Below are 13,337 nucleotides of genomic sequence, written 5' to 3' on the forward strand. Positions count from 1 at the left end.
AATTCCAAAATTTATGAAGTCCATCTGTGCAATTTTTACAGGTTTTCACTTAGACAGTCCTACTTAGATGGTCCCTCCTAACTAATTGCTTTTTATTTTGCTTTTGAGTCTTAAAAAATATTTCCAGTATATATGCTTCATATGAGCTCTATTATCTCAAACTCCAAGTTTAATTTCTTTTCCAGAACATTTTTTTGTTGTTGTTGTTATATTAAACCTTGGGAAAATACCAGATGACAAGATTATTGAGCAATGATAGGACTTAAACAAATTAAGGCTTCCAGGCTGTGTTGCTACTTGTTTCAAAAAATAAGTCTTTTTCAGGTTATCAAACATCACTTGTGACCTTTAAAAAGAACTCCCTGAAGTCATTCATTCGTAAGAAAATCTGGTTAGACTATTACAGTAGTGAATAATGTAAAATGATGCCAATGTTCAATTATAAGACCTGCTAATGATTACTACATATTTTTAGTATTACTGAGTAGGGTTGAAATGGTTCAAATAACAATCAAATATATTTTGCTTGGTACCATCAAATGAAACTACAAACAAACACAATAAGAGAAATGAGAAATAGAATAATTTCAGGGAAATAAATTTCCCCCAGTAATCCCTATGAATATTGAAGGAAAAAATAATTTGTTCTTGGTACAAGATCTGCTCCCATTCAAGTAAAAAGGGTGGTTGCTCTACTGATGGGAGAGTGGGGTCATATGGAAATGACCCCTTAAAGCAGTGAGGAATGACTCGAAGAGTATGGAAAGGAACTTCATGGATCCTTCCATGGCACCTAGAATCCCTACTCTGCTGGCCTCCTGAGATTACAGCATGCCACAGAGTACTGTGACCAATATGTTTATTCATTCAACAAATATTTGTGAAGGATCAATTATGTACCATACTCTGTCCTACAGCCTGGAGATTCTGTGATGAACGACACAGATAAAGCCCTCATGGAGCTAAAGATATAGCTGCTGCTAAGTCACTTCAATCATGTCCAACTCTGTGCGACCCCACAGACAGTAGCCCACCAGGCTCCCCCATCCCTGGGATTCTCCAGGCAAGAACACTGGAGTGGGTTGCCGTTTCCTTCTCCAATGCATGAAAGTGAAAAGTGAAAGTGAAGTTGCTCAGTCGTGTCCAACCCTTAGTGACCCCATGGACTGCAGCCCACCAGGCAAACAAGGAATAAGTAATTCCACAGATAAATTCTAACAAGTGACATATAGGGTGTCCCAGAGAATATTACAGCAACTAAATCTGGATACTGTAGGGAAATGGGGTTGGAGATGGACTTGGTTATATATGACATAGGAGAGTTAACCAGGTGATAAATATACTAAATCCATTATTCATAACTAATGCCATCTGTATCTAGGTGATATTTATTGCATCTTTCCCTTAGTCATTTCAATATAACTAATTTTTTGAGCACTTTTTAAAAAACTTTTTATTTTGTTTTGGGGTATAGCCAATTATATCAATTATACATCTCAGATATGCAGATGACACCACCCTTATGGCAGAAAGTGAAGAGGAACTCAAAAGCCTCTTGATGAAGGTGAAAGAGGAGAGTGAAAAAGTTGGCGTAAAATTCAACATTCAGAAAATGAAGATCATGGCATCTGGTCCCATTATTTCATGGGAAATAGATGGGGAAACAGTGGAAACAGTGTCAGACTTTATTTTTGGGGGCTCCAGAATCACTGCAGATGGTGACTGCAGCCACGAAATTAAAAGACGCTTACTCCTTGGAAGGAAAGTTATGACCAATCTAGATAGCCTATTAAAAAGCAGAGACATTACTTTGCCAACAAAGGTCCGTCTAGTCCAGGCTATGGTTTTTCCAGTGGTCATGTATGGATGTGAGAGTTGGACTGTGAAGAAAGCTGAGTGCTGAAGAATTGATGCTTTTGAACTGTGGTGTGGAAAAGACTCTTGAGAGTCCCTTGGACTGCAAGGAGATCCAACCAGTCCATTCTGAAGGAGATCAGCCCTGGGATTTCTTTGGAAGGAATGATGCTAAAGCTGAAACTCCAATACTTTGGCCGCCTCATGTGAAGAGTTGACTCACTGGAAAAGACTCTGATGCTGGGAGGGATTGGGGGCAGGAGGAGAAGGGGACAACAGAGGATGAGATGGCTGGATGGCATCACTGACTTGATGGACGTGTCTGAGTGAACTCCGGGAGTTGGTGATGGACAGGGAGGCCTGGTGTGCTGCGATTCATGGGGTCACAAAGAGTCGGACACGACTGAGCGACTGAACTGAACTGATAGCCAGTTAACAATGTTCGGATAGTTTCAGGTGAATAGTGAAGGGACTCAGCCACACACAGACATATATCCATTCTCCCCTAAACTCCCCTCCCATCCAGGCTGCCACATAACATTGAGCAGAGTTCCCTGTGAGCACTTGTTTTTATTTCAACTACTTGGAGGTCCCACAAAGGAATGCAGAGTTGAGCATGGTGCGGTCTCTCTTCGAAGAGTGGAAAATCAAGTCTACAGAGCACGCAGTCCCACAAACAACCCTGCACACCACAACATGAACTGCCCTTGTAATGAGGCTGTAAGGGAATCTAACTGGAGGCAGGGGAAGACTGCAGAGAACAAGCAAGGATATCCGGGCCAGACGCAGTGAAGATGCAGCACTTCTCCAGACTAGGAGGAGGGAAGAGCACTCCTGAGAAAGCAAATGAGCATGAAAAGTTTAAAAATGGTACACAGGTCATGGCATGTTTTATGGGCAGCCAGCAGACTGGTCAAGTGGCAGGGGAGGGGACCAGAGTGCTGGGTATGAGGGCAGAGACAGGAGGGTTTATGTGTGGAGAGATGGATATGGGCCAGACAACAAGGCACCATGACTCAGGGCCATGTGGGAGCTGCAGAGCAGAGGGACCAAGGGCACTATGCGGACATTTTCCACCCACCCTCTGGTCTAGATGCACTCTTTAGCTGGCTCCATCCTGCTCTGCCTCAGGAGGCTGACCACATGGACTGCACAGATGGACACTCTTGCCCTCTGCCTTGGGGTTGAGAACCAAAGGGAGGCCTGGCAGGAGATGCAAGGAGGGAGAAAGGTGAAATGGGACCACTTCCCTGGCTCCCTTCCTGGGTGGTTGTCATGGGCTGACCACATCCCTCCTCTAAGCTCACAACTCAGCCCACCTACCACAGCTCTCAGGCCCTGGCCGTGCCTCCCCTGTGGTTTCCTCACCCCTGCTCACAGCTTTAGTAAGCTTTCCTCAGATTATCTGGTTGGGTTGAATTATCTGTTCCTCACCAGGACTTGAACTAGTGCAGTCATGCAGCAAGGAAACTGGAAGGTGACTGAGGAAGGCATCACAGGCAAATGCAGAGAGGGAGAAGCTTGTGGCAGAAGGAGAGGACCATGGAAGGTCATGATGACGGAGAAGAGTCAGGAAGGTGGGATGCCAGACTGGTCATAGACCACAGCACTTACGTGAGCCCTGCCATGTGCCAGGCATGATTCCACAGGCTCTAACAAACCTCACTTAACTCTTAGAACTTCCTAATAAGGCATGCCAAACTAGTAAGTGGTGAAGCTCGAATTTAAATCCAGGCAACTCTAGTGCCAGAGTCATGTTCTCAACCTCTGTGCTAGACTGACTGCTCTGCCTGGCAGAAAAGGACACTTCAGAATTCCAGACCCTGGAGAAGGCAAGACAATGGTGGTAAAAACTCTGAGGAAAGCCATCTGGGTAGACTGCTGAAGTAAGGCTACTGAAGAAAATCTTGCAACCCTATGCGAACTCTGCCTCAGTGACAATGTAGAATCCTGGGCAGAAATCCTAAAAAAATAAAAAATGACCATGTCCAAATAAATTAGTCAGTTGGAAATTCCCTGGTTGCCTAGTGGTTAGGATCCTGGGCTTTCACTGCCGAGGGCCTAGGTTCAATCCCTGGTTAGGGAACTGAGATCGTGCCAGCCTTATGATGTGGCCATTAAAAAAAAAAAAAAAACAGTTTTCTCATAAAACCATAATAATTTTATGTTCTTAAGAAACCTCACATTATCAAAACACATATCACATAGTTATTTCAATATGGAAAAAGGAGAATTATGGTTAGAGTTGATAAGATTAGATACTTTTTCCTGTAGGACCTTCAACAACTGAGAGTTTAGTTATATTTTGTTACCGTCTGAAAAGAATAAATGACTTGATCAAACACCAACAGAGAACCAAAAGAGAAATCTGAAAAATAACCTGTGGCCAAGTTCACAACCAATGAAGGCAAAGAAAAGCCCTGCACACCAGCTGGCCTTGGGCCTCTCACACAGCATGGCTGTGTGCCTTGTGCCCTGCGGGCAGCCGCTTCCTTCCTCCAGCCCAGGGGAGCTTCCAATAGCACTCACATCTCAACCCCTACTGGTCCAGAAAATGAAAACTATGATTTCAACACACTCAGATGAATAATAACCAGTTTGCAGAACAAACTTACACAGTAAGGAAAATATTAGTCAATGATGTTTGTTTAGGGCTTCCCAGGTTGCCCAGTGGTAAAGAATCCATCTACCAATGCAGGAGATGTGGGTTCAATCCCTGAGTCAGGAGATCCCCTGGAAAAGGGAATGGCAACTCACTTCAGTATTCTTGCCTGGGAAATCCCATAGACAGTGGAGCCTGGTGGGCTACAGTTTATGGAGTCGCAAGAGTCGGACACAACTCAGCGCCTAAAACAACAACAACAATTTGTTTGTTTCGAGTCTCCTGCAGCAGATGAGGTCATGAAATCAACCGTGCTCTGCGATGTGTAACAGGGCACATCCCATGACTTCTTTTAAATGGCATCTCACCATCTTAACTCTGCTGCTGCTGCGTCGCTTCAGTCGATCCTTGCTCAAATAACTTCCACAGCAACCACTTTCCTTTCCTAAGGGAGAAAGAGAGGAAGAGAAAATACTCCCTAACCAGACTTTTCATATGCCCGGTGGGTGGCGACATAGTAAGGATGAGTGCAATAACAAGTTCTTAGAAACTTGTTGCAGTCTGCAGCCACACGATGGGGCCTGCAGCCACACGGTGGGTGTCAGACTATAGCTGCTGACTGCACTGATGGGCCTCTCCTTTATTCTGTTCTTCCTGAACATCCTCAGGTGGGGTTCCAGGCACAGGAAAGATGGGGCTGCAGAGAACGATCCGTTTCTGCGGTTGTTTCCTCTACATTAAGGCAGGTTGCCATGACTGTGTGTACACTCAACTTGCAAGAGGAGGCAGTTGGCACATGGCACTGGTTAATCAGGAATGTTCCATACATTCATATTAACAGGAGCCAGGAAAACCTACACTACTGTGAATATTTATCCTTTCAGGTTCAATCTGCTGATTTGTTTTAAAGAAGGACATCCTCTCTTTGGGGTATAACGGGAGATTCCATAAAGGACTTTGACAGGGATGTGCTTTAGTTGATTGTATTGCCAACTATTAAACCTTCCTATTTTCCTGATGCCTCAACACCCCCGAGCACAGACTGCAAGCACCTGCCAGGCAACCAGATGCAAGTGTGACAAGGCTGGTCCCTTCTTGCCCTCCCTTGACTGTGACCAAGTGACATTCAAACACACCAATAAAATCCCTTCACACCTTTCACTTGTGTGGGAACCGTACCTGACCCTTGGTGCTCGTTCGTTCTCAGCCCCGGACCTGCTTGTTGAGTCTGCTCCCTGAGTGCTCCTCCCACATGGCCTCCTGCCCAGCCTGAGGGCCTCTCTCCTCTAGCACTGTGAGTATAATAAACCCTCTCATTTCATACGCATCTCAGAGTGTGGCTGTGTGGACATCATTCTTAAGACCCCACAAGGGCACTGACTCCCCATTTACAATATGCTAGCAATCAGGTGGTTTTGAAAAGGAAGATAAGGCCTCTGATGACCGCAGCAGTTGCGAAAACACACACTTCAATCCACACTGTAGTGGAGATTTCATCATTAAATTCTTCTATAGGTACATATTCCCTTAAAAATCTCAGTTTGGGAAAGAGATCTTTTTTTTAGGCTGGATATGGTCAATTTTGGAGAAGGCAATGGCAACCCACTCCAGTGTTCTTGCTTGGAAAATCCCATGGACGGAGGAGCCTGGTGGGCTGCAGTCCATGGGGTCGCTAAGAGTCGGACACGACTGAGTGACTTCACTTTCTCTTTTCACTTTCTCGCATTGGAGAAGGAAATGGCAACCCACTCCAGTGTTCTTGCCTTGAGAATCCCAGGGAGGGGGAGCCTGGTGGGCTGCCGTCTATGGGGTCACACAGAATCAGACACGACTGAAGAGACTTAGCAGCAGCATGGTCAATTTATGGAGAAGGAAATGGCAACCCACTCCAGTATGTTTGCCTGGAAAATCCCATGGACAGAGGAGCCTGGTGGGCTGCAGTCCATGGGGTCACAAAGAGCTGGGCACAACTGAGCGACTTACACACTTGGTCAATTTATATACCAATGTATATAATTTTAACTAAATCAGTTTCTTATGTTTCTGATCTATTTAAAAATATTGAATCCAGATCTCTTTTAATTTCTTTTCAATGACTGGTAATATTTCTCTTTCAGTTACCACTTGTTTTCAACTCACTTGATTCCCTAAGCCCTCTCCTTTTCCACGAAGAGGTTCATTTCACTTAAGCCATGATCATGGGTAAAATTCATGTCAAAATTCCAGTCCACTTTAAACTATATTTGACAGCCAGTGTGCAGAGCAGCACCTCCAGTTCTTTCGACTAAAGGGCAAAACTAGGCAGTAGATAGCTGTAGGCATTAGATTCTTGTGGTAACTTGGGCTGAATCTTGTAGATTCTACATTGCTACTGCTTCATTTAGGAAATGACACTTTAGATCAAGGAAAAAAGTAGACACACAGGTTAATAACTCATCCCAGATCTCTACTGCAGTGTTTAAAACATAGTTCTTCAATTATGGTAGAAGATGAATATTAATTCAATCATCACTTAACACAAATTTCTTGAGTAGCTGCTTTGTGTCAGGCATTAATTCTAGATACTGACAATTCAGCAGTGAATAAGAGAAATAAAGTGCTTACTCTCATGGAGCTTATGTACCCCCTGGTAAAACAGAAAATAAGTGAGCAGAGACTTTAACTGGAGACCGTGAAAAGCCCCAGGAAGAAAGATAAAGCAGAGGAAGGGGATAGAGAACGATGTGGATGGGAAGGCCAGGATGGAGGGGGTGGGCCAAAAAGGCTCCTGGGAAAGTCATATTTGAGCAGAGATCTGCAGGAAATGAGGGAACAAAACATGTTCCAGTGGAAGAACATTGCAGGCTAAAGGACCTAAAAGTGCAAAATCTGAGAGGTGGGGATGAGCTTGTGTATGGTGAGAAGTGGGTAAGGAGGAGGGGATATACCCAGGCAGGGAGAGGCCAGATCACATGGGCCCCAGAGGCCAATGGAAGATACTTGGATTACGTCCAAAGTGCACTGGAAGCGTTTAAGTAGGAGAGTTAAGTGGCAGAACTGACAGTTTAGGAAAAGGTTGCTCTGGGTGCCAATGGAGAGTGAATTAAGGAGGGCAAGAAAGGGACTGGAGATTAGTTAGGAAGCTACTGCAGAGTCAGTGTAAGATGGTGGCTTGCATGGGTGGAGTGATGGAGGTGGAGAGACGCTGCCATACTTGGAACATATTTGGGAGATAGAGCCTGTGGGACAGCTTGTATTGGACACAGAGGATAGGTTTGAGGACTGAGGAACTGGGTAAAGAGAAGACAATTAGGTGAGAGGTTGAGCTGTTTGTTCATCTGTTTGAAGGGGATCAAGAGTTCTATTTGAACCGAAGTTTGAGGTGCTTATTAGATGGCCATCTAGAGCTATGGAGTAGGTAGGTGAGTGTACGTGTCTGGGGCTCAGGGAAAGCTGGCACCGTAGGAGTTAAAAGACATCATCATGGGATGAGGCAGATGGTGAAGGGGAGAGGCCTGAAGTCTGAGCCTGGGATGCTCCAGGGGTTAGAAGCAATAAGAAGAGCCAGAACCAACAAAAGAAGCTGAGAAAGAGCAGCCAATGAGAGGGGAGAAGAAGCAAGAGGAAGGGGTGTCCCAGAAGCCAAGTGAAGAACAGATGTCCAGGAAAGGGATGACCAGCTGCATCAACCGTGCTGTTTGGTTAAACACGATGAAGACTGAGAACGGACCCCAGGATTTGAGAGTTAAAAGACACCACAAGTCCACAAGAAGAGCAGGGGTGTGGTGTGTGGAGGTAGGGGAGGGGAGGGCTGGTGGGGAGGTGAGGCAAAAGCCCAACTGCATGGGTTGAAGAGAAATTAGGAAGAATTAAGAGAGTGGGTCAGACAAGCTAGACTCCTTTTTCATAGCCTTTTGCTACAAAGATGAGCAGAGAAATGGGGGCAGTAGTTGAGGGCAATAAGGAGTCAAATTAAAGATGAGAGATTTTATGCTGCGAAGAATGAACCAGTCAAGAGGGGGAAATCAAAAATGCAGGAGAGAAGAGATAACTGGAGGTGTGATGCCCGTGAGCAGGAGAGAGAAGATGGGAATTGCACATGAGTGGAAGGAATAGCCTTAAATAGGAACACAGACAATTAGTCACTGTAGCAGACTGGGGCATCTGGGGACAGAGGCAGGTGGTAGGCAATGAGAAAGTTCTTTTTCTCTTTAAATTTTCTCAAATGAGAAGTAAGAAGCAAGGCTGCTTTATGACTCATGGGGGTAATCCTTAATAGAGGCCTAAACGAACCTGCTTCCTTTAGACCCAGGCAAACAAGCGCCTCAGGATGGACTAATGAGGGCACCAAAGCCCACAGGGCAGCCCAGCTCTCCAGGTGAGAACTGCCAAACCCAGTGCTTTCTCTTTGTTTCTTTCTCTCAGTCTTTTTGTTTTAGCTTTTGTGATTGACTCCCATTGTAGAGTTTGTAAACTGAGCTACAATAAGTTTCAGCAAAACAATATAATGTATAACATTAAATTAATGCTGTTAATTTTTTAATTTTGTTGTTTATTGTTTTGGCTTCATACTTGTATAAGCACAATAAGCCTGAATTTTTTTTTTAATGTTAAGCATTCTCACTACACACACGAAACTTAAATTAACTCTGTGAGGTAGTGAATCTGTTATTTTCATCTTGGTAATCATTTCACAGTGTATATCAAATCATTACACTGTGCACTTTAAATATATATAATTATATTACTGTCATTTATTCCACAATAAAGTTGTAAAAAAAAAAAAAAGCTACGTCTTTTTTTAAGGAGAGGAAACAGCTGGGAGAACCTAACTTAGCAGCCAGAAGAGGGCATAAGAATGCAAATCTCTGAGGAATCAAAACCAGGCAGAGAAAAGCCCCTAATCCTTCAGCTACACTTTAAAAATTTAGAAGTCTTTGATCCATTTGCGCTCAGTTTCACTAGTGAACCCCTCTTACTTAATGAAGGAAATACTAATGTTCCAATAAGGAAAGTAGGTAAGGACATTTACAAAACAATTTATAGGTGAAAAATGGGAAATGCCAATTCAGACCAAAATAAATGTTGCATTTCACCAGTAGAGGTAGAAAGTAGACTGGTGGTTGCCGTGGCGGAGAGAGGGCAGGGGGCGGGAGGCGGGGGGCGGGGTAAGGGAAATAGGGAGTTAGTGTTTAATGGGTAGAGTTTCAGTTTGGGAAGAAGAAAAAGTTCTGGATTTGGATGGTGGTGATGACACATATTGCCACTTAACTGTGTATTTTATTAATAAAAAATGGTTAATACGGAAAATTTTTTATGTGTATTTTACCACACATGAAAAAATACTGCATTTCACTGGCAAAGAAATCCAAATTAAAACAATGAGACAGAAGTTTGTACCCGTACTCTAGCCGCAGTGGGCACGGATGGCTGTGGAAGAGGTGGATGTCACCCAGGACACAGGGAGACCAGCCTCCTCGCAGCTTGCTGGGTGGAGGGAAAACAATGTCATCTTCCCAGAGGCCTATGAGACTCAAATGCTTTGACACTATGCCTGTCAAGAGCCTATTCTAAAGGAAGCATCAGTACCCAGACTGAGAATATGAAACCAAGTGCATACATATGCATTCACTGTATGCTGGAAGGCCAGAAGGGTGCCACCAAGGGATGACAACCGGGGGAGTATCTGGAAGACAGAAAGCACAGTAGGCAAGACAGCACAGAACTCAAGGGTGCCGGGCACCCATACCCGTCCAGCTGAAAGAAAATAGCACGCAAAAAGGAGCTTTCAAGCAGAAATCGGAAATGATCCTGCAATCGGATGCAGGAGGAAGTGGAAGCAGAAAGTGTGGGGCAGGGAGAAGGAGGAGGTCTCTCTGGATATTATAAAGGGATCAGGACAGTTGACCCAGCTTTTTCACGCTCCTCTTTCACCCTCATCAACAGGCTCTTTAGTTCCTCTTCACTTCCTGTCCTTACAGTGGTGTCACTTGCATATCTGAGGCTGTAGATACTTCTCCCAGCAATCTTGATTCCAGCTTGGGATTTATCCAGCCTGGCATTTCACATGATATACTCTGTATATAAGTTAAACAAGAAAGATGACAATATACATTCCTGTGCTCCTTTTCCAAATTAGAACCAGTTAGCTTGAAATTCAACATTAAAAAAATGAAGATCATGGCATCCAGTCTCACTCAGTTCAGTTCAGTTGCTCAGTCGTGTCCGACTCTCTACAACACCACGGACTGCAGCACACCAGGCTTCCCTGTCCATCACCAACTCCTGGAACTTACTCACACTCATGTCCATCGAGTCAGTGATGCCATCAACCATCTCATCCTCTGTCGTCCCCTTCTCCTCCTGCCTTCAATCTTTCCAAGCATCAGGGTCTTTTCTAATGAGTCAGTTCTGCACATCAGGTGGCCAAAGTATTAGAGTTTCAGGTTCAACATCAGTCCTTCCAATGAATGTTCAGGACTGATTTCCTTTAGAATAGACTGGTTGGATCTCCTTGCAGTCCAAGGGACTCTCAAGAGTCTTCTCCAACACCACAGTTCAAAAGCATCAACTCTTCGGTGCTCAGCTTTCTTTATGATCCAACTCACATTCATACATGACTACTGGAAAAACCACAGCTTTGACTAGACGGACCTTTGTTGGCAAAGTAATATCTCAGCTTTTTAATATGCTGTCAAGGTTGATCATAGCTTTTCTTCCAAGGAGCAAGCATCTTTTAATTTCATGGCTGCAGTCACTATCTGCAGTGATTTTGGAGCCCAAAAAAATAAAGTCTGTCACTGTTTCCTTTCCTTGTTTCCCCATCTATTTCCCATGAAGTGATTGGACCAGATGCCATGATCTTTTTTGAATGTTGAGTTTTAAGCCAACTTTTCCACTCTCTCTTTCACTTTCATCAAGAGGTTCTTTAGTTCTTCACTTTCTGCCATAAGGGTGGTGTCATCTGCATATCTGAGATTATTGATTTTTCTCCTGGCAATCTTGATTCCAGCTTGTGCTTCATCCAGCCTGGCATTTTGCATGATTGTACTCCACATGTAAGTTAAATAAGCAGGGTGACAATATGCAGCCTTGATGTACTCCTTTCCCGATTTGGAACCAGTCTGTTGTTCCATGTTCAGTTCTGTTGCTTCTTGACCTACATATAGATTTCTTATGAGGCAGATCAGGTGGTCTGGTATTTCCACCTCTTTAAGAATTTTGCACAGCTTCTTGTGATCCACACAGTCAAAGGCTTTGGTAGTCAATAAAGCAGAAGAAGATGTGTTTCTGGAACTCTCTTGCTTTTTCAGTGATCCAAAGGATGTTGGCAATTTGATCTCTGGTTCCTCTGCTTTTTCTAAATCCAGCTTGAACATCTGGAAGTTCACGGTTCACAAACTTTTGAAGCCTGGCTTGGACAGTTTTGAGCATTACTTTGCTAGCATGTGAGATGAGTGCAATTCTGCAGTAGTTTGAACATCCTTTGACATTGCCTTTCTTTAGGATTGGAACACAAACTGACCTTTTCCAGTCCTGCAGCCACTGTTGAGTTTTCCAAATTTGCTGGCATATTGAGTGCAGTACTTTAACAGCATCATCTTTTAGGATCCAGTCCCATCACTTCATGGCAAGCAGATGGGGAAAAAGTGGAAATTGTGACAGATTTTATTTTCTTGGGCTCTAAAATCACTGGATGGTGACTGCAGCCATGAAATTAAGACACTTGCTCCTTGGAAGAAAAGCTATGACAAACCTAGACAGCATATTAAAAAGCAGAGACATAATTTTGCTGGGAAAGGTCCTTATGGTCAAGGATATTGTTTTTCCAGTAGTCATGTATGGTATGTAAATGTTGGACCATAAAGAAGGCTGAGCGCCAAAGAATTGATGCTTTCAAATTGTGGTGCTAGAGAAGACTCTTGAGACATGGACAGCAAGAAGATTAAACCAGCCAAACCTAAAGGAAATCAATCCTGAATATTCATTAGGACTGATGCTGAAGCTGAAGCTTCAATGCTTTGGCCACCTGATGGAAAGAGCCGACTCATTGGAAAAGACACTGATGCTAGGAAGATTGAGGGCAGGCAGAGAAGGGGGCGACAGAGGATGAAATGGTTAGATAGCATCAGTGACTCAATGACATGAATTTGAGCAAACTCCAGGAGATAGTGCAGGACAGAGGAGCCTGGTGTGCTGCAGTCCATGGGGTCACAGAGTCAGACATGACTTGGCGACTGAACAACAACAATGATGATAACAGCTGACCCAGTTCTACCCCGACACACACCATAAATATGTTCCTTCTCAGAGCTGCCATCTCTGATGTGTGTCAGAGGATGTAACACAAAACACATGGGACACTGATGTGCTCAATGGCATTATCTGTAAGAGCAAAAATATTACTGATAGCTGGCAAAGTTAGCTAATAAATTACAGCATATCTCTATCATTCAAAGTTTTTCAGCGATTAAAAATTTATTTTTGAATTTAAATGATATCAGAAAAGGCTCATGTCTAAAGGAAATAGACATCTGCAAAAATTGAATCGGGTCTGTGGAATAGTCCACAGTGAAGCTCTGTATAAATGTTGATTTCTCTGATTTTGATAACTGTACTGTAGTTATATATGAGAATGTCCCTTTTTTAGGAAATATACACTGTACTACTGTATTTATGAGTGAAGGAGCATCATGTCTACACTTACTCTCTGTTAACTTTCTGTTATGATTAACAGAAAAAATAATATACAGAGAGCATGATGAAGCAAATATGGTAAGAATATTCTCAGTGGGAGAATATGAATGGAAGGTATAATTTTTTCAAAAAGCAAATAACCAAATAAAAAAAAATCCAATGATAAGGACAGATAATCCACAGGAGAATAAAATGTCTAAGAGAA

At 43.5% G+C, this 13,337-nt stretch overlaps 1 protein-coding gene across 4 annotated transcripts in view; it reads right to left on the bottom strand.

Moving 5' to 3' along the window:
- The window catches only part of SHLD1 (shieldin complex subunit 1), a 113,809-nt gene that overhangs the window by 31,639 nt on the left and 68,833 nt on the right, over window positions 1-13,337 (bottom strand). Inside the window, exon 3 of one of the 4 annotated variants that reach the window (XM_027559413.1) lies at window positions 4,825-4,901. The exons of the other annotated variants lie outside the window; for them this stretch is intronic. Within the exon in view, the coding sequence (XP_027415214.1) occupies window positions 4,825-4,901 (77 nt within the window). The remainder of the gene's footprint in view (window positions 1-4,824; window positions 4,902-13,337) is intronic. 4 annotated transcript variants of the gene reach the window in all.

This window comes from Bos indicus x Bos taurus, chromosome 13 (assembly GCF_003369695.1).
Source record: "Bos indicus x Bos taurus breed Angus x Brahman F1 hybrid chromosome 13, Bos_hybrid_MaternalHap_v2.0, whole genome shotgun sequence".
In the NCBI taxonomy this organism is placed as follows: domain Eukaryota; kingdom Metazoa; phylum Chordata; class Mammalia; order Artiodactyla; family Bovidae; genus Bos; species Bos indicus x Bos taurus.